The sequence below is a fragment of the Emydura macquarii genome, unplaced genomic scaffold (assembly GCF_026122565.2).
Source record: "Emydura macquarii macquarii isolate MOO-44397 ecotype Brisbane River unplaced genomic scaffold, CSIRO-AGI_Emac_v2 contig_1253, whole genome shotgun sequence".
In the NCBI taxonomy this organism is placed as follows: Eukaryota; Metazoa; Chordata; order Testudines; family Chelidae; genus Emydura; species Emydura macquarii.
In genome coordinates, this window is record NW_027131390.1 from 35,815,696 (window position 1) to 35,837,328 (window position 21,633).

The 21,633-nt window shown below is 43.6% G+C and overlaps 1 protein-coding gene across 2 annotated transcripts; it reads left to right on the top strand.

The window, feature by feature from the left end:
- The first annotated feature begins 329 nt into the window (after positions 1-329).
- On the top strand, positions 330-20,341 carry LOC137153293 (ras-related GTP-binding protein A). 2 transcript variants are annotated; one of them, XM_067548462.1, is made up of 10 exons: positions 330-461; positions 1,497-1,530; positions 4,106-4,205; positions 6,328-6,394; positions 9,825-10,047; positions 13,030-13,149; positions 14,900-15,022; positions 16,994-17,085; positions 18,273-18,388; positions 19,790-20,341. In XM_067548462.1, exons 2-10 carry the CDS (start codon positions 1,504-1,506, stop codon positions 19,885-19,887), a joined length of 966 nt encoding a protein of 321 aa, XP_067404563.1. In that variant the 5' UTR covers positions 330-461; positions 1,497-1,503; the 3' UTR covers positions 19,888-20,341. The 2 variants fall into 2 exon arrangements, with proteins under 2 accessions (XP_067404563.1, XP_067404564.1); XM_067548463.1 differs by having other exon boundaries at positions 13,054-13,149.
- The last annotated feature ends 1,292 nt before the right edge of the window (positions 20,342-21,633 follow it).

Below are 21,633 nucleotides of genomic sequence, written 5' to 3' on the forward strand. Positions count from 1 at the left end.
AACCCAAGCACCCTGCCGAAAAAAATCCTCATTTATGGGCAATCTGCCCACACCCAAGATGGCCGCCCTGGCTTCACCCACCCTTCGCTGCGCTGCGGCCGTTCTCGCCCTTCCGCCTTCAGTCACCTGACGGGCGGGGGAGGGCTGGGCGGCTGTTCGCGTGACCGGCGGAGGCAGCCTAGTCCCCAGTCTCGTGAGCCAGGGCGTAGGGGGTGTCCCGGGTGCCGCAACCGAAGGAAAGGAGACCCCGCTGGGCGGCTGGCTCAGGCAAGGCCGGGGCTTCGGGGCCTAGCGGGGGGATTGGCTCTGTCTGCGCGCCGAGTCCTGCCCCCAGAAGCCCCCGCCGGGCGCGGGCCAGGAGATACGACCCGTCCTCGCTGCGCCCGCAGAGCCCCCGCTCGGCAGGGACCCCCCGCCCCACCGCGGGGTCGGCCCAGGAGGCGCCGCGCTCAGAGCCAGAGGTAACGGGGGTGGGGGGCTGGGATGGGCTGGGGGTGTGGGGGATGGGCTGGTGGGGGGTGCGGGCGGGGCAGCAGCATGGGAGGTGTGAGGGCTGGCTCCTGGGTTGCTGTGGGGGGATGCAATGAATATGAGGGGTCAGTGTGGCTGGGGCAATGTGATCTCACTGGGGGGATGAGTAAGTGGGTTTAGCAGGCAAAGGGGCACAGCAGGATCATTGACATTAAGGGGAGTTGGCCTGGATGGGGCTCAGTGTGTGAACGGTTGGGTAGCAGCCGGGGGAGGGGCGGGGGAGGGATGCTGTGTTTAGGGAGTAACTAGGAGGGATTTGGTTTTTTTTATAGTTAAAGATTAATTTGAGTAGGGTGTAATGTCAGAGATTGTGGGGTGTTTGGAGGATAAAGGGGAACATCAGGGTATGTGGGAACATGTGACTAGTTTGTCCGGGGGTGGTTAATGTGTACATGGATACCTAATGGGGTGGGGGTTGGTGTGAAGGGGAAGGGTCATTGGGGTTTGTGTGTTTGGAGGGAACAGCTTACTGTGGGGGTTTAGAGAATGGGTGATAAATGGGGGCTAATTTTCATGTGGGAGTAGAGGTGTGACTAATTGGCAGTGCTGAGAGGGAATGGAGTGAATGTGTGTTCGTATATTAGGAGTTTGACATGCTTGCGGAAGGTGTCTGGTAGTGCAGGCTGGTTACTTTCCAGCACATGCTGAATTTATCATGCTTAGGTCTATTTTAACTATATAACTAAGGGTCATGTAAGCATGGGCATTTTAAGGATCTCTTTATGACAGGATGCTTTCCCCTAAGATCCCTTCAGCTCTTTGCCTGGGAGACAAGTAAAGTGCCTTCTGTAGCTGGCCCTGTTGTCAGGACTGGGATGAAGTATTTCATGCTTGTAAATGTGCTCTTTCCACTCTGCATGGCATCTCTGTGGAATTGGGTGTTGAAGTGAGTGAAGCTGTTACCTGGAGCAGAGGAAAGTACAGCAGTGTAACAGGGCTGCTTGTGTCTTGTCTTAAATCTGCAGGTGGGTGATGCCAAGCACAGCCATGAAGAAAAAGGTAAGAATTGGAGTACAAACCCTCTACTTCTTTGCTACCTGCATTGCAAATGCTGATCAAGTTCCTCTTTGAACATAGCAAAATACCTTTTAAATCTCAAAGTGATCATCAGACTCCTGGTGTGGAAGCCCATGTGGGCTTGCACTAGCCTCATGATATGATCCTCACCCTTGTCAAGTGACCGTTAAATACTCAAACACCCCCTTCACATTCTGTGGAAGTGATGGCTGCTGTGTCCTTCACTTAACATGATAGGACTTTAAAATGAGCATTTTTCAAATATTTTGATAACCAGAGCAGCTGGGCTTGTGCAAAGGGGAACCCTCCACAATAACCGCTAATTGAATACACCTGTCACTCACTACAAATAACATTACATTTTGACCCTGTGTAAGAGGAGCAAATGTCTCATTCCCCAGTTAATATGTGTGATGAAACTCTCCTGATCTCTTTCAGAGAAATGTTCTTTTGGGAGGTTATATTTGCACTGAAGGGGTCAAGTGACATCTTACTTGAAGAGGGGAGTTTGGTTGCCTTGTGTAGTGATTAGGATCCAATGATGGAAATATAGTTCCTCTACTCAGAATTAGGAGTGTAGATATTCCAGTGATAACTGTATTAGAAAAGCCTAAGATTGCTAACTAAAGAATGTGATTATTCTTGTATGTTATACTTGGATCACATTTTTCTTCTTTCGCCGCATATTGGGGTCCTAGTCCCTTTGAAAAGCCACTGGAGGGATTGGTGGTAGAATCTCACATCTGGGAGTTTAGAGTTAATTTTAAATTGGATAGCACTGTCTAACTTTTACAACAGGCTAACACTCATACAAATGTTTCTTCACCAATGTTGTATGAAACAAGATCAGATCTCTCCTTCTTTTGGCCTCTTATATGCAACCAGGAGAGAACACTATAGTACTTGTGGTGGTTAGCTTCAGAAAGTCTGAGACATTAAGAGCCTGTCTGCCTCTTTGAATAAGAATGTGTTACCCTTCTTTTGCTGCAAAATCCACCAGAGCCTGTTATCTTGACCTCTGTTATGCTGTGGGAGCACTTCAACCAGTTTGTGCTTTAACCATGTGGTGAGCTACTTTTGGAAGGGAACTTATTAGCCTATAAATGTGATTCCTCTCAGAAAAGTGACTAAAAATGGCAAAGTGGGATTCCATTTCTGTTGTTTCAGTCTGAGATTTGTTTTCTAGTTGTAAACCATGCACACTTACGCTGGAACCTGAGAATTAAGCAGATGTCTTTCTGATTCATACTCCCCTGCTGGTTATAATGATTCTGAAGGACAGCTTCAGCCTAGAGTTGGATCTTTCTTTAACCTTGTTGTCCATAGTAGGATTTCAGAGGTGTTGCCAAGGGCAGAACTTTGTCTTGGGACTGGAACTTGGCTAATGATTCTTTTGATAGTGTGAGCCAATCCCTGCTGCTAGACAATCATTTAGGGTTGCTACTGAGCCATTCATATGATTCTCCCTCCTTTCCTCACCCCAGTGAAACTAACTTATGCTCTTCCATGGCCTGCTGACCTAGGAAGAGAGAGACTGGGATTGCATCTTTGGCTCCTGCATAGCAGTACTGGGTAGTCAAACTCCACTGGCCCATCTGTTTTTAAACTTTTTTCTGCTTCCCAGCATGTTCACATCTAAAACCAGGACTTGGATTTCATTTCACAGTCAGGGAGGAGAAATTGATTCTTCTATCGTGAGGTGAACAGTACAAAACCGAAGAAGAGTGGTGAGGGGAGGACAGAAGACACTGAATGGTCAAGTGTTTGTGTCTAGTCGAGTATTTTTCTTTAAATTTTTGGAATGAAATGGTTTTGGCTTGGCAAATCCTTGTGCTCTGACAAATCAGGAAGAGCAAGCTTTCATCTTACGAGCCAGTGCATTTTGAGAACATGTGGAGGCAGAGGAAGTGAAAGATTAATAATTACTTCAAAAATAAACGTAGCTTTTTGCTGGATGTCTGAAATCTATCTGTGAACTGTGCAGAATGCCTTCCCAATGTATGTAGGAGAAAGGAGCTCTGGTTGACTTGTTCTGTGAACTATTCATGCCTAGTGATTTGGTTTTTTGTTTTTTTGTTTTTTTTATTGGCATGGGGGTCAAGATGAGGAGGATGAATAAGCTTCATGTAGCACAATTATTTTTCTTCTGGATTTTAGGCAACTATTCTATCAATCCTAGGGACAGCGTATGCAGCTGCCAGAGAGTGATCTGTGTGTGTGGAAAGAAGAAAGCAAAAGCCAAGGAGAAGAGGGCTGGTCCATTTACATGCTTTCCATTTACTCAACATGTAAAGTAACCCTGAGATAGTTTTCTAGTGTGTAATGCTGGTTTATTGGCCATGAATATCAAAAAATTAAGAACACATGTCTTCTGGTCATTCAGGTTGAAGTTTTTTGTTTGCTAGCTTTTTTGGAGGCAGGCACATTGCAACATGCACAAGTCAAGTCCTCTGTGCAGCTTTCTGTCTTTAAACCATTAGCATTTAGCCATTAAAGAGCCATGGAGAAGCCAGTGTTCATAGTGGTTTAACTCTTCTCTCTTGCCTTTCCTAACCAGGTGCTGTTGATGGGTAAAAGTGGGTCTGGTAAGACCAGCATGAGATCCATTATCTTCGCAAACTACATCGCCAGGGACACACGGCGCCTCGGTGCCACGAGTAAGATGTTGATCTCTTATTGACTTCTACAGCCTGAGCTCTTGAACTCTGGTTAACATTTAAGATCATCTACACAAAGATGCAAGGCAGTTACCCACTGAGACTCTTGCCTTTCCTCTGCGGATGGAGTAGTAGGGGGTCTCATGTCTGCTGGGCCCCTCCATGAGGGGTCTGGCTGAAAAATCTGAGCCAAAGTACCTCAGATGTGGGTGAGATAGAATAGCCCTTTCACTTTAAGCTGTGGACCAGGAGGTGACTTTAAATGTTGATGTAAATAGAATTTGCAAGCTATTGCTTTTCCACTGACCCTGCCTGCCCACAAAGAAGTGTTCAGAACGGCTGATGAGCCCTCCAGAAAAGACTGGGTTCTTCATGTCAGCATGATGATTTTGAGCAGTAATAAGCTGCTTGCTAGAGAACGGGGCTCAGTGGTCTTAGCAGAAAGACCTCCGCATGTTGCAGAGTGATCTATTAGTCTGAGTTAGTACATTTGCTTTCCCTGTAACTGTTAATTTGAAGGGAAGGGCTGTAACTGTAATCCTCAATATCAGCATGGCTCAAACCCATCTGTGTGTCTAATTCTGCTCACTGGGAAATATCTGAGATCCTCATGTTACGGGAGCTATACGTGTATGGTAGAGTTTCCTATTCAGTCACAATGGAGGTTCCAAAAAAAGTTAGACCTCACCTTCCTAACCTCTCTTTAGCAGGCCTCCCTGGTTCTAGTGTCTTCAGACACGACATATATCAGACATTAAGGTGCAATAAAAGGTTTTCAAATAGATGAATGTTCCAAGGAGAACAATATGTTGGTTATTTACAAAGCAGAGAGTTGATGGGCCCTATTGGTTTGCTGTCATATTGGGAGGGTTTATCTAGTGGGTTCTTGCAAGAGTCAGTCCTGCGTCTAGTATTATTCAATATTTTATCAGTGACTTAATGGAGTGGCGAGTGCTCATAAAATATGCAGATGTTACCAAGGTGGGAGAGGTTGCAAGTACTTTGGAGGACAGAATTAGGATTCAAAACATCCTTGACAGTTCGGAGAATTGGTCTGAATTCAAGAAGATGAAATTCAATAAAAACAAGTACAAAGTACTTCATTTAGGAAGGAAAAATCAAATGCACTACTACAAAATGGGGAATAACTGGCTAGGTGGTAGTACTGCTGAAAAAGGTAAGACGGTTATAGTGGATCACAAATTGAATGAGTCAGCAATGTGATGCAGCATCAAAGACTAATATCATTCTGGGGTCTATTAACAGGAGTGTCATATGTAAGACAGAAAAGATAATCGTCTCACTGGTGAGGCTTCAACTGGATTACTGTGCCCTATTCTGGGTGCCACACTTTAGGAAAGATGTGGACAAATTGGAGAGAGTCCAAGAGTAAAGCAACAAAAATGATAAAAGGTTTAGAAAACCTGACCAATGATGGAAGGTTAAAAAAATCGGACATGATTAGTCTTGAGGAAAAAAAAGATTGAGGGGGACCTGATAAGTCTTCAAATATGTTAAGGGCTGTTATGAAGAGGATGGTGATCAATTGCTCTTCATGTCCTCTGAAGATAGGACATTGTCTTAATTTGCAGCAAGGGAGATTTACATTAGCTATTAGGAAAAACTTTCTAAATATAAGGGTAGTTAAGCTCTAGAAGAGGCTTCCAAAGGAGGCCTTGTAATTGGAAGTTTTAAAAACTGGTTGGACAAATGTGTCAGGGATAGTCTAAGTTTAATTAATCCTGCCACAGCACAGTGGACTGAACTTGATGACATTGTGAGGTCCCTTCCAGCTCTATATTTCTGTGATTCTGTATTCAGCCATCGCTGAATATACCTAGTAAAGCTGCATAGCTAGAATTCTACTCTTACAGCGCTGGGTTTAAAGAGACACTATGAATCACCTTTTCAACTGTGTTGGATCATAAAATCATATAAGATTAGGGTTGGAAGGGAGGGACCTCAGGAGGTCATCTAATCCAACCCCCTGCTCAAAGCAGGACCAACCCCAACTAAATCATCCTGGCCAGGGATGGTAACTTTCCAATAGTCCCTCTTTTCAGTTGATCTGTATCACATGCATCTGAAACACAGTTACTAAACTTCTCTTGTCTCTTTCCAGTTGACGTGGAGCACTCGCATGTTCGATTTCTGGGAAATCTGGTGCTGAATCTGTGGGACTGTGGAGGGTAGGTGCTGTCTGTTCTTTTGCTTGTGAAACCCGTGGAGGTGGCTGTGGCAACTAGGATGGTGGCGTAATACGTTAGGAGGCTGTTCTTTTAGCTTCAATGGTAGAAATGCTTTCTGTGTATCAAATGGATCAAGTGAATTGTTGATGATGGCTTATAGAACTGTAGATGGGACTCTATAATTAATAAACAGTACATCATAAACTCAGACATGCTGTCCAGGTGAAGGAGGCTGGCTTGATAACCCTGGAGTTCAAAGTAACTTATCCATGGGACAGGGAAAACAGATGACCTTACCCTTCCCTCACTGTCTCTTTAGACAACGTCTCTTAGCCTTGCACCTGGATGAATCATAGAGTCATAGAATATTAGAGTTGGAAGAGACCTCAGGAGGTATCTAGTTCAACCCCTTGCTTAAAGCAGGACTAACCTCAGCTAAATCATCCCAGCCAGGGCTTTGTCAAGCCACAGCTTAAAAACCTCTAAAGATAGAGATTCCACCATCTCCCTAGGTAACCCATTCCAGTGCTTCACCACCCTCCTAGTGAAAAACTTGTTGCTAATATCCAACCTAGACCTCCCTCTCTGCAACTTGAGACCATTGCTCTTTGTTCTGTCATCTGCTATCATTGAGAACAGCCTAGCTCCATCCTCCCTGGAACCTCCTTTCAGGTAGTTAAAGGCTGCTATCAAATCCCCCCATATTTTTCTCTTCTGCAGACTAAACGAGCCTAGTTCCCTCAGTCTCTCCTCAGAAGTCTTGTGCTCCAGCCCCCTAATCATTTTTGTTGCCATCCACTGGACTCTATCCAACTTTTCCACATCCTTTTTGTAGTGGGGGGCCCAAAACTGGACACAGTACTCCAAATGCAGCCTCACCAATGCCGAATAGAGGGGAATGATCACTTCCCACGATCTGCTGGCAATGCTCCTACGAATGCAGCCCAATATGCTATTAGCCTTCTTGGCAACCAGGGCACACTGCTGACTCATATCCAGCTTCTTATCCACCGTAACCCCCAGGTCCTTTTCTGCAGAACTGCTGCCTAGCTCATCGGTCCCCAGTCTGTAGCTGTGCATGAGATTCTTCTGTGCTAAGTGGAGGACTCTGCATTTGTCCTTGTTGAACCTCATCAGATTTCTTTTGGCCCAATCCTCCAATTTGTCTAGGTCACTCTGTATCCTATCCCTATCTTCCATGGTGTCTACCACTCCCCCTAGCTTAGTGTCATCTGCAAACTTGCTGAGGGTGCAATCTACCCCATCCTCAAGATCATTAATGAAGGTGTTGAACAAAACTGGCCCCAAGACCAACCTCTGGGGCACTCTGCTTGTTACTGGCTGCCAACTAGACATCAAGCCATTGATCACTACCTGTTGAGCCCGATGATCTAGCCAGCTCTCTATCCATTTTATAGTCCATTCATCCAATCTATACTTCTTTAACTTGCTGATAAGAATATTGTGGGAGACTGTATCAAAAGCTTTGCTAAAGTCAAGATATATCACATCCACCGCTTTCCCCACATCCACAGAGCCAGTCACCTCTTTGTAGAAGGCAATCAGGTTGATCAGGCATGACTTGCCCTTGGTGAATCCATGCTGACTGTTCCTGATCACCTTCCTCTCTTCCAAGTGCCTTAAAATGGATTCCTTGAGGACCTGCTCCATGATTTTTCCAGGGATTGAGGTGAGGCTGACCGGTCTGTAGTTCCCTGGATCCTCTTTCTTCCCTTTCTTGAAGATGGGCACTATACTTTTTCCAGTCATCAGGGACCTCCCCCAATTGCCACAAGCTTTCAAAGGTGGTAACCAAATGGCTCTGAAATCACATCAACCAACTCCCTCAGCACCCTCGGATGCATTGCATCTGGCCCCATAGACTTGCATATGTCCAATCTTTCTAAATAGTCCTGGACCTGTTCCTTTAGTACTGAGGGATGTTCATCTTCTCCCCATTCTGTGCTGCCCAGTGCGTAGTCTGGGAGCTGACCTTGTCTGTGAAGACAGAGGCAATAAAGGCATTGACTACCTCAGCTTTCTCCACATCCTCTGTCACTAGGTTGCCTCCCCCATTCTGTAAGGGGCCCACACTTTCCCTAATCTTCCTCTTGTTGGTAACATACCTGTAGAAACCCTTCTTGTTCCCTTTCACGTCCCTTGCTAGCTGCAACTCCAATTGTGCTTTGGCCTTCCTGATTTCATTCCTGCATGCTCAAGCAGTATTTTTATAATCCTCCCTAGTCATCTGACCAAGCTTCCACTTCTTGTAAGCTTCTTTTTTATGTTTCTCACCAAAGACTTCTGTGTTAAGCCAAGCTGGGTGCCTACCATATTTGCTATTCTTTCTGCACATCAGGATGGTTTGTTCCTACGCCCTCAATAAGGTTTCTTTAAAATACAGCCAGCTCTCTTGGATTTCTTTCCCCTTCATATTAGCCTCCCAGGGGATCCTGCCCATCAGCTCCCTGAGGGAGTCAGTCTGCTTTTCTGAAGTCCATGGTCCATATCCTGCTGTTTTCCTTTCTTCCTTTTGTCAGGATCCTGAACTCGACCATCTCATGGTCACTGCTGCCTAGGTTGCCACGCACTTCTACTTCCCCTACCAAATCTTCCATGTTTGTGAGCAGCAGGTCAAGAGGAGCACGGCCCCTAGTTGGTTGCTCCAGCACTTGCACCAGGAAGTTGTTCGCAACACTCCAGAAACTTCTTGGATTGTCTGTGCTCTGCTGTATTGCTCTTCCAGCAGATGTCAGGGTGATTGAAGTCCCCTATGAGAATCAGGTCCTGTGAACTGGAAACTTTCCCTAGTTGACTGAAGAAAGCCTCATCTACCTCGTCCTCCTGGTCTGGTGGTCTATAACAGACACCCACCACGATATCACTCTTATTGTTCTTGCTTCTAAGCTTAAGCCAGTTGAGAGTCTCTGGGTTATCTCCAGTTTCATACTAGGGCTGGAGAAGTTGTTGTTGGAAATGGATGATAGAAACTTTTTATTTTTGGGTCACTGGTTCAGATTGGAGCAGGTTGGTAATGGGACACAATGGCTTTTGTTAAATGAATTGGGGGTACCACTATGGTTCCTGAAGGGCAGCTGTCCATAGATGAACCACTCTCGTTGGCAGTCAGTAGAGATGGGAAAGGTGTAAAGGCTGAACAGCTTTCTGATGGGTGGACTTGGTTTTCTATAAAAAGTTGATATACTTAAGTGGGGCAGGGATGAGCCTCATTTGAAAAGGTAAGTTTACACTGCCCATGCTGTACCTGTTCTGTGGCTAAGTAAAGGACTTCAGTCTCTGCATTTGCTGTATTGATAACTCAGTCCTCATACATAATAGACTTCCTTGGCAATGCAGACATATGGGTAAATTGAGCAGGTCTGATTGATCTAACTGGAGCCTCTTTCCTTGCTGCTATGCCTCTTCTCAGACAAGACACCTTCATGGAGAACTACTTCACTAGCCAGCGGGACAACATTTTCCGCAACGTAGAAGTCCTGATCTACGTTTTCGACGTGGAAAGTCGCGAGTTGGAGAAGGACATGCACTACTACCAGTCCTGTCTGGAGGCTATCCTGCAGAACTCTCCCGATGCCAAGATCTTCTGCCTAGTGCACAAGATGGATCTAGTGCAGGAGGACCAGCGTGATCTGGTAAGGAGTTGAGTGTTGCTTTATCAGCGTGGACTCTGTAACAGTGAGCATGCACGAGCATCCTGTGAGCTTGCATAGTGTTGTTGCCATCTTTCATTTGATACATAGCCAAACCAGCACTGTCTCCAGAAAGCTTTTTCAGGTTTGTGTGTGGGCAAAATCTCTGAAAAGTTGAGTTGCTCTCAACCTCCAAAGCTGTAATCCCCACGCTACTCCTGGCTCTTTTTGTATAATGCCTGTTTAATGGCCCACAGAGAGAATAGATTCTTCATGCAAATTACCTGCAATCTTCTCCTTTATGGTGTCTGTTTTAGCATCTTTACCAATTTTTGGGATATGAGGGGCAAAGAAAAACCAAAAAGGTTTAACCTCCCTGTTGTGCTTCAAAGGATCGGGTGATAGTCTATCACCACTATGCTGCTGGTTCAAATCTAGCTCAGCTTTGTACTGAATAAAAATAGTTACCAGGTGTCAGCTGTTTAACCTGCAATGTGAATTGGGGAAATTTCAATCTTTGTCCTAGTGGACAGATGTGCACATCATGGTTGGTGCTGGCCAACACAGTTGTAAGCAAAGGGGCCATGGATTGTGAATTGGCATTGAGTCTGACCTGCCTTCTTGCTCAGATGTAGTCTCTTTATAGGGTGGCTGAAGTATAGTCAAGTACTAATGGAGCTCAGTGCAAAACCTGCAAAGACACTGTAGGGATGGAGTTTCAAAAGTGCCTAGCAGGTCCTGTTGTTCTTAGGGCAGGAGTGAGGTTTCCCATTTTTCTCAAAGAAATCAGAATGTTTCTGATCTTCATCAGGTTTTTAACACGAGACTGGGGGAACAGAAATGATCTTTCCCTATCCCTGTTCATTCTTGACATCCACTTCTGAGATTTGCCTGTCAAGGAGTGTAGCCTCGCTCTAGATGGCCTCCCCATTGGAAAGGTCCCCAGAAAAGACTGCATGCAGTCAGAGATCGTAAACTGTGGAAAACCTATCCTACTGCAACACCTTTACAAGTTGCTCTATCTGTGCTGGGAAGAAGGTGAAGTACCACAAGAAACAAGAGATGCAAATATCACTCTCTATAAATACAAGGGCAAGAGGAGTGACTGTAACAACTATTGTGGCATTTCCTTTCTTAGCATCCTGGAGGAAAAGCCTTTGCCAGAGTCGTCCTGAATAGACTTCAGATCCCAGCAGACAAAATGTATCCTCAATCAAAGTGCAGCTTCAGAACCGAAAAGTCTGCTTATTGACATGATCTTCTCGCTGAGACAACTACAAGAGAAATGTAGAGAACAAAAAAAGGCCCTTTACATAGCCTTTATCGGTCTCACAAAGGCTATTGACCTTGTCGGGAGAAGCAGACTATTTGCGCTTCTATAAAAGATTGGATTCCTTCCCCCCCCCCCCTCCCCTCCCCAAGCTCTTCCGCATGAGTCGATCCTTCCGTGAAAACACGTACAGGACAGTCCAATACGACGGCTCAGTCTCCGAGGCTTTCCAGATTCTTAGCAGGGTCAAGCAAGGCTGTGTACTTGTCCCAATTCTGTTTGGGATCTTCTTCTCCTTGCTACTGAAACAAGCTTTTGGTTCCTCAGCTGAGTGAATCTACTTGCACACGAGTTCGGATGGAAAGCCGTTCAATCTTGCGAGACTTAGATCACACTCAGGACCACAGCCTTTGAAAAGAAGAGCTCAATCAAGGTCTCCAAAGCTACAAGAGGAAGCAATCCAGCTTAGCAGAGGAGACAAGAGCTCACAGAAAGCAGAGCCCAAATGGTCGAAACACCATCTTTAAATGTGACAAATGTACCAGAGATTCATTCTCCAGTGGGTCTCATCAGCCACAGCCACGACTGCCATAAAATCAACTGAGCAAATATTTTACCTCTCGGGTGCGTACCCGTGGTCTCTCGATCGAAGGATGCCTACAAAACTAGATGTGAGTGGAACAGACAGGCTGGATTTTGTTAGTGAATTTAATATGAATAATTTCCTCAGCAGGGAGCTCACTGCTAGCTGTCTACCTTGTTTTTGTAGTAATTTCTTAAATTCTGATGTCTTGGAAAGTCTTATTTTGACCCATCTCAGCTATTTTTAAAACATAGCCAATAAGAGCAGAATAAGGAATGGAACAGTGGAGTTATGCAGTAACTACTTAGCCCGTGACAGCTTAGTTAATACAGCATGCTTCCCTGTAGGGGTTTTCTCCCATCCTCTTTTAACTTGAGTACCTGTTAAGTCCTTGCTCACATTCGTAAGTCTGAGAGTGAATTTGGAACTCATGAAATATAACATGACAAATGTGATTAAGGTTAAGATTCTGTCATGGATACTTCTAGTAAAAGTCACGGGCAATAAACAAAAATTCACGGAAGACCGCAACCTCTCCATGACTGTTACTAAAAATACTTTGTGGGAGGAGGGACAAAGAGAGGGCTGTCAGAGCTTGCAGCTGCTCCACCTCTGCTGCTCCTCCTGCGGCAGGGGCTGACTCTGCTGCTCCAGCGCCAGGGGGCTGACCCAACTCCAGCTGGCCGTGGGTCAGCTGTTTTGGCAGCCCAAGGGCTGACAGCTGCTCCAGCCCTACCCCAGAAGAAGTCACGAAGATCCCGGAAAGTCACGGAACCCGTGACCTCAGTGATAGAATCGCATCCTTACTAATGATCATTGCCATAGCCAGGCATATACAAGCAGCAGTTGTGCACACTTCTCCTGTGCAGTTCTGCCAATTCACCTGGTTTCTAATCTGTAGCACCCACAGTTTACCAGTATTGAAGTCCCACCCATCTCTGCTGATGTAATTTAGTCTTGATCTGCAGCCCCCTGCTCTTCCAGTCATGGATCCCTCAGACAGCTGTTCTGGTACTGGAAAACATTGTGCACCTTTTGTTCTCTTTTGAAATGCAAAGTTCTTAGTACAAATGTGGTAAAATAACCACAATAAAAGCATTCATCTAAACCAGGAATGTGTGTGTTTATCTAGAAATATCAAACTTCTGTCCTCCAGATTTTTAAAGAGAGGGAGGAAGACCTGAGACGTCTGTCCCGCCCCTTGGAGTGTGCATGCTTTAGAACATCCATCTGGGATGAAACACTTTATAAGGTTTGTATGACTGCTTCTTCCTCCTGCTCTATTGTTGTGTAAGGTGCATTGTCAGTTGCTACAGAGTTTCATAGTGTGACTGGACTCTCCTAGTCCTTTATCTTTGAAATGCTTTCTGAAACAGGTGGATCTATTCTGGCTGTTCAAGGGGTAGGGTTGATGGCAGATAAATTGCTTGTTTCATAAAAAATAAATCCACCTTTCCCTTTTCCCATAAGTATTGTGGTTCATAGTCCTGTATCTTCCTGTTAGCACTGCCCACACACTCCACTGCCCAAACACTCCCAGCCCAACTCTTTTAGAAGGAATCTCCACTCCACTTAACCAATAATGTGTTCAGCCAATGTAGAATTGTTTCTTATGTTATATTTTCTAGAGGACATTGCCAAGTCTTCAGTGACCCAAGTGATTGGGCTTCCACATCTGCCCGGGAGACTATTTCACAGTCTGGAAGCTTGTCTTGGAATCTAGCCTATACTTTCCTTCCCTTCATCCTTCCCAGTTACCTAATAAATCTCCCTCCAGATACTGGGTTGATGGATGTTAAATAGATCAGATTGAGAACAAATCAAGTTTCTTTAAATGTTACAAATGCACTATAGCCATCTCAATGGGCAAAGGTAGTGAGAACCCAATAGCCTTTTTGATTGATTGATCTTCTGGCATTCCCCTTGACTTCAGTGGGAGTTGAAGCTGAGCACCTTTTAAAATCCAACTATGAGTACAGAGACTGCCCCAGCCTACAGTATGTGGCATGTCTGAATGAAGCTGGTCCAGGCTACACCTTTCTGAAATTAGTTTTTCTGTGTCTTTAGTGTGTACATCGGTCCTGTGCTGTAGGCAACTGTCACATTTCCCTTTCAAGAGCCAATTAGGTTAGCCCACCTATACCTTTCTTCTTAATTGAATCCCTGCAGCCAGTCAGTCATTGTGGATGCTCTTGTTGATGCTTCATATTAAAGTGCCCAGAGGCAGAACTGCATCATTCTAAGTACAGTCCCAGAAGAACTCTGTACTGAAAATTAATATTTTGGATTTTCTGCCTTAAACCAGGGTGAAACCTCCGCTGTTCCCATAAGCACCATAGAAATGCCTATTAAATATATAAAACCTTTGGTTTTGCCCAGTTTGCTTGTATGTTGGAATTCTAGCACAAAAGGAAATCACTGTCTGTGTACCATGTATGGCAGAGGCCATGAGGTGAAGCCTTTATAGACTGAGGGCCTGATCCTGAGATGTGCTGAACACCTGTAACTCCACTGGAGTGCTCTGGGGATTAGTCCCTGAGTTAATGCAGTGATTCAGAGCTCTCTGCTGTTGTTTCTATGCATGCACAGCAAAGATCTGCTTATTCACAAGCAAGAAAACTAAAAACTGTGAGGCTCTAGCTGGGAGCAGAAAACAAACTTTTCTCCTCTGGAAACAGGTTCATATTGAGCCTAGCCATCACCTGACAATTTGATGGTATCATACTAGTCCCTGCAAGATTTTTGCCTTTGTCACAATTTGACATGGCTGGGAGATTGGTCAGGAAAAGGTGTGGGACTGGGACAGCAGTGGGGGCCACAGCCATAATTGAAGTGTGTGGGCAGAGAGGTATGGGAGAAGCTTGCATAACTCATGTCTCTGCTATCAGTGACTGTAGCTTAAATTGGCTGTCTCTGAGGAACACTGCACAGCAAGAAGGGGAGGATGTGGAAGCATTTGTGCAATCCTCATCGCGCTCACTGTACACTTTGTCTTCTGACAGGCTTGGTCCAGTATAGTTTATCAGCTGATTCCTAACGTCCAGCAACTAGAAATGAACCTGAGGAACTTTGCTCAGATTATAGAGGCAGATGAAGTTCTTCTGTTTGAGAGAGCCACTTTCCTGGTAAGAACTGCTGTCCCTGCTCTTTGCTGTGTCCATGTGCTCCTCTGCTGTGTCCCTTAAGGGGGCAGATTCAGTGATTCTAAAATGCATAGGGTTCTTTGTGTCAAAAGCACTGTAGAGTGCAAAGGATTCCTATGGGGTTGATGACCATAAACCATGCTAGGTGGACGTTGCAGGTTGCCAAACTTTTTATTCAGTGCCTTCTGATGGGACGTATGGGCTTGCCTGCATGAGGAAATTATTGTACAATAAAGTAGGATGTGAATTTAAAACACAATAGCTATTTATGTGGATTAAGCTAACCAAACAAAGGCATTCAGTGCAGAATAAATGTCCACATGGAGTTACTGTGGAATAGCTATTCAGGGCTATTTCCCTATGTAGATAAGACCTAATTCTTGCTTTTGACATAAACCAGGTACTCCTGTGAAATTCCTGAAACTGCCACTCTCAGTAGTTAGGCTGTGATCAATATTATATGCATGATTCACCTTTGCCTCCTCCCATCTCTGAGAAAGTTTCGCATCCCCATTCCTTTGTACACTCTTGGAGTTTTTAGAGAATTCTCTTCTGTGCTACACAAGGGTAAATCTTATTCTGACTTGAAAATCTGCAGATTTTCAGTTCCTCCTAAGTGATATTTTAACCATTCAGGATCCCTTTGTTGCTGAGGACCTGATGCAACATAAAGCTGAAAACTTTCCTCAAAACTTTTTTCTTGACACAATGTCCTACTTTCTAAATGAAAACTTTTTTGAAAGTTTTTTATCTTGTTTGAAACGTTCCACTTTTTGACAAACAAATTTTTGTTTTTAATGGAAACTTTTGGGAAATGCATTTCTTTCCTCTTGACATTTTTCTTAGTAAATACTTACCATCTTCCAACAAGATCTAATAATTTCAGTGGCACAGGGGGTTGTAAAATAGTATTGCATGAATGATCGATGTGATTGACAGCATTTTCATAAACCCCTATTTTTACGTAACTCTTGAAAACAACTATTTTTTGATGCAGAAGCTTCTCATGTTCACTTAGCTTAAAAGTGACTTTTTTTTACAAAAACATAAATTTCTAGGTTTTTAGATTCTTTTCTGCACTCACTCATCTTTATATCTTCCCCATAGACTTAATCCTCCTTGAGGGGAAATCCTTTTGACACATTTGAAGAAATTCTGTTAAAAAACATCATTATGAGTATTTGGTAATCGTACTGCACACGCAAACAGCATACGATCCAGACACATGCAACCAGGTTTTTTTTTTTAAATCAAGGAAATGAGATGCAAAATGCTGATAGATTGTACTTAGGAGTCTACATGTAAACATCAGGCAATTGAAAGCTGAAGTTTCCGCATAACTTGGATACTTTAGTATGTAACACTATATACAGAAAAGCAAGAGTTTATGGTCCTTATATACATGTATACATTGCCAAAGGTCCATATGTGACATTGCAAGCACCACTACTTCAAGTTTAAAACGTCAGCCATAATATTAAATTAGCATAGCTTTCCTTTTTTGCTTGTGCACTTATCCTGAGAGCAAGAATGGCTGGCTGAAATAACGGGCTAGGAAAGAACCACACCTAGTAATCAGTCCCCTGCCCGACCCAAGGCTAAGCTAGGACTTATTTCTTTTCCTTCTTGGTTTCTTGTCCCTTGAGCCAAAAGGTGTGGAAGCACTGACAAGCTGGTGTGTTAAAGCACTTCCTCCCCTCTCAAGGTCTGATGACACTTAACAGTGACCCCTCTGGCCAATTTAAATTGTAATATTGACAGCTTTCTAATTTCTACTTATTCTTGCCCCCACCAAAAGAATAGTGGCCATGACATAGTCTCAGACATGGGGGCATGTTGAAGCATGGTCAGTTGCAGGGTGAGGAAGAGGAGATCCTTGGAACTCATTAGGAAGTTTGGTGGTGGATGGGAACTTGTGCTTTGAATGCTGAGGTATAGTGATTTTCTTTACAGGTTATTTCCCACTATCAATGCAAAGAACAGCGCGATATCCACAGATTTGAGAAAATCAGCAATATTATTAAACAGTTCAAGCTGAGCTGCAGGTGAGATGGATTATCTGTGTATTCATGTTACTCAGAAATGGAAATCTTCAGACTGTGGGTGAGTGCCATCACCCCAACTTTGCTGTGCTGATGTACCTCTGCCCTGGCTAGATATAAATGATGACACACTGTCCAACCAGACATGCCCTGTAACTTCTCTGTACCACATCCTGGCCTTGAAGTGAGTAATGATTCTATGGAGAATAGGCTTCCAGAGAAGTACTCTTATTCAAAGAGGTCTTAGAATGTATCCTGTTTAATTATGACTCAATTTTTCATGCCTTTCATCATTTTCATCTGGTGTTTATTGAAAGCGGTTTCTTCTGAAACAACATTTTTTCCTCCCGTTCATTTTCTCCTTTGCTTTGCCGAAAAGTTGTAGTACTGAGCTTGTGACCTACTGGCCGTTAATGATGACGCTTTGTAGCACTGTAAATCTAGGATAAGCACTGAGCTGTAGGCTCCAGAACCAAAAAGCTATTTTGAGAGAGGAGGCACTTGCTGAAACAAATTTAGCAACAGTCACAAAAAGAAGCCAGAAGACTTGAGGCAAAGTAGTGGTGTTGGTTTTTATTTTCCAAAATTGCTCCACTTTTGCCCTTCCACCCCAAATACTTAAAGATTTAGAACACGAATAGGGTAGGAGCAGCTAAATAGCTACATACATGCTTTAGTAGCAGTTTCCAGATTCTCCAGTTTACTACTCTCTTCAGTTGCTGGTCCCCAGGGTCATTCTGCTCTTGTTGTCTTTCTGTCTGTGTTGGTTGGTTCCAGCATACACTGGGCAGGAGACACTGACTGTTGGGGTATAGCAAATGCAAGCAAATAGGTGTTAGCTTTTGCACTGCAACATAGTGACTTTCTTTTTATGGAGTTGAGTGTAAAAAGAGAACACTCACACACCTTGGCATTCAGTGCTGAACAAAGGGCCTTGCTTAAATTGTATTCAAGTTCCTTAATCCTGGAGTAAATCAAAATATATAGCCACAGATTCTGTATCTGCCAAAAACAAAAACCTAGTGTCAACTACGGGCTCAGTTCTTATTTTACAGATAAAGCTTTGCGATTATGAATACATGATGTGACTAAAATGGTCTCTAGACATGAGGTGCTGTGTAAATGAAGGGCTTGTTTTTTAAATGTTCACATAACAGAGGAGTTAATTCACTTTTCTTTCCTCTTTGCAGTAAATTGGCTGCTTCTTTCCAGAGCATGGAAGTCAGGAACTCTAACTTTGCTGCTTTTATTGACATCTTCACATCAAATACATATGTGATGGTGGTCATGTCTGATCCTTCCATACGTAAGTTGAACATAACGTAGGCGTCTATTGTGTAGCTTTTACAGGGACCAAGAGCTAGTTAAACTTGCGTTTGGCTCTTGATACCGTAAATGAGCACCCATCTACATTGTGCAATCACATAAACCCCCAAGACAGTTAAACCAGTTTAGTTCTGGAATTGTGGATACAACTGACCGTGTTAAGGGTGCTGCACCATGGTTTGGGAGCATGGGTTAAAAGATGGCTTGGTCATGTAATGCAGACAGCACTAGACTTTGCATATCAAGTTCTTCTCTGCTGTTTCTCAGCATGGTGATTGATACACATGGGAGCTTTTTCAGGCAATGCCAGTTAACGTGTCTATTCTAGTAAAGCTGCAAACAGTAAATGTTCTTTGCCAGCTCTCATCTGGCAGCTGGGCTGTGAGATTTGGGCCTAAACTTGAATTTGGGCATTTCTTACATGAATTATTTTGCTTTGTTAGTGTGCCAATTATGGATGCATTTTCCTTTTAAGTAAAGAAGAAATTGATGGATAAAATTACCATTGCTTACAGCCAAAGAGTGTAGGCCCTTGTCTATTCTGCGGTAACATGTTAACTATTTCTCATTATGAAACTGCTTTTTGTATTACAGTATTTGAGGGTTTTAAGTGAGGCAGCCATATGGCATGTAGGCCTAGTGCTGTAATTTCCCAAGAGCAGTAAATACCTTTTAAAATCTACTTTGTTTACTGTATTGGTTAGCCCCATTGATTTAATCCTACCAGACTGAGGGCTTGCTACCAGCTGTGACGTTTTTCTTTGGAAGCCCAGATAGAAAGCTAAGAAAAAGCTAAAGCAGCTTCCTTCCATCATCACAATTCCTGTTAACAAACCTTGAATCACTACAATATATCTCAACTCAGTGCCCCCTTTGGGTCTCAGTCAATACCACTCTAGGATCATCAAGCAGAGCAACTCAAACCTACCTGCTGTGCCCCCTCTGTAACATCCTCAGTGGCCTTGGAGTAGCGGAACTGACCTGGTACAGCTCACTATCTAGAGTAGTGGTACTTTTTTCAAAAGCAGTAGGCCCTTTAGGAGGAGAAGGTCCTGTTTCCATATGTCACTTTTCCTCCCAAGAGTTTGATCAGTGAAATCTGACGCTGGTTGCTGTAAAATATTCCCTTTTCAGTGCTAAACACGGGGGCTACTTGTCTTGTTTATTTAATTTCTGGTGAAACGTATTGCTACGGAGGTTATAGGGGAAACACGAACCAAAACTACACTGAGCTTTGTGGCTTTAGTCCTTGCTGTGAATCAAAACTCCTGTGTTTTACGCTACAGGGGATCTTCCTAGGTAACCTTCCCAGGCAGCTCCTGGTGATCTAATTACTCACATCCTTTCTGGTTTTTCCTCTTTTGCCCTTTCTTCCCGCTAGCTTCTGCAGCTACATTGATCAACATCCGCAACGCTAGGAAACACTTTGAGAAGCTGGAGAGAGTGGATGGACCAAAGCACAGCCTGCTTATGCGCTGAACACTGGCCAAGTCACATGGTCTTTGGAGGAGAAAAGTTGGAACTGCAGTTTTTTAGGAGAATCTAACAATGTGGGTGTCTTTGTGGGCTTTGAAATGAGTGTGCTGCTTACCACCGCAATCTTCTTTATTCTTTTCTCCTTTTAACATTGGACACTAGTCACTTGGATGATATCTGGATACACAGTGGACCTTCAAGAGAGACTTACTGGCACACTAGGGGTTGGGTAGATGCAAGGGCAGGTGACTTGCACTTATGCTGATAAGCCTGGTTGCCGTAGTCACGCACATTGAAGCCTTTGTGGATGTTTTGCTATATTCCAGATGATCACATAAATCACAAGGATGGAATATTTACTATTTTATCAGCAAGTTGCTAGGGTACATTTATAAATTTCTCTTTGTCTTCAGTCATGAAAATAAATTTTTGCTACCAGGGACTTTGATTCCCAGAACTCTGGAAGTGTTTTTTTTTCTTTTAAATTGTAGTGAAACATTGCCATTTGGACAGGCAACAGATATATAGCTGCCTTTCTTATTACCTGGGCCTCTTTTTTTAATCAGATCTTCATTTGAGAGAGTTTCTATTGTGTCAAAATTCATTTAATCCAGAATAGTCCTCATCAGAATGACAATTTTTTAGTCGTTTAAATCTTTTTGCTATGATTTTAAGCTTGCCAGAATGAAGATCATCCTTGTTATATGGAAGGAGCTGAAAGTGCTACTTCCACTTAACAAGAAAGTAGTTCTTGCATTCACTTCCTCCTCCTCCTAAGCAAGGAGGTGCTGAGAAGGACAAGTAAAAAGCAGATTGAAGTCAGATGAGAGAACAGGTCTCTGCCCCCATGAAAATGTTGCATTCAGTCATCTGTGCATGTGCTGAATTAGCTGTGATCTCAAAAAGGCAGTCTGACAATATTAGACGCCAGAGTGACTCTACATTATGGTCTAATTTGTTGTTACTGGACTTGTGCTGGATTCTCCATTAAACAAAGGAAAACAAAAGCACTGTCAATTAGGAAAATTTATAACCTCTAAGAGTTATTGAATGGGCTTGATGTTCCTTTGAGCAGTTATTTCTGCATACACAGTGATGGTACCCTAAGAATAATAGGACATACCGAGTCTAAAACATGTGGCACTTGTTTTATATAATCCCTCACCCTGTCATTCCCTCAAAGTCAAGCTAGCAAACGGTAAATTTTTTCGTGATGTGAGCATTGAAATGTGACGTGCATATCTTCACTTAAGACAAGCTAATGTGATGCCCCCAAATTTTTATCATCTCTAAATCTTTGCATTATTTAATACTAGTGCCCTAAGCAGCCTACTTTGTGTGTCTCAGGTATATGAAGGATTTAACATTACTCTGTGGTGTCTGCATGCTTAGGGAACACGTTTTAAGATGAATATCATACAACATTGGGTTAACCACTCAGATAGCAGCTGTAGTAATCCTCACTTTAAATCCTCAATGTACCTGGATAGCTAATAACAACAGACATCTTTATATAATGATCCTGTATGACTAGGACTATCTTCAAACAAAGAGCTGTCCAGTCAGCGTCCCAGCAAGGGTGGAATTCTGTACTACCCAGGTGTATATTAAAGAGTCAGACACTGAGTACCTGGGTGACTTATGACTGGACTATAAAAGTACAGTAAGGTTGTTAGTTGTCTGTAGCACTCCCAGGAGGAAGGCTAGTGAGGACTGAGGTGGGAGATGGATTGTGAAGTGTTGATATGG

What these genes read in the sequence shown, in the direction of transcription:
- LOC137153293 (XM_067548462.1), top strand. Translation starts at nt 1,504, where the DNA reads ATGCCAAGCACAGCCATGAAGAAAAAG. An exon ending in AGGAGGACCAGCGTGATCTG is followed by an intron (nt 10,048 to 13,029) that starts GTAAGGAGTTGA and finishes GTGTTTATCTAG; the next exon opens with AAATATCAAACTTCTGTCCT. An exon ending in CAGTTCAAGCTGAGCTGCAG is followed by an intron (nt 17,086 to 18,272) that starts GTGAGATGGATT and finishes TCCTCTTTGCAG; the next exon opens with TAAATTGGCTGCTTCTTTCC.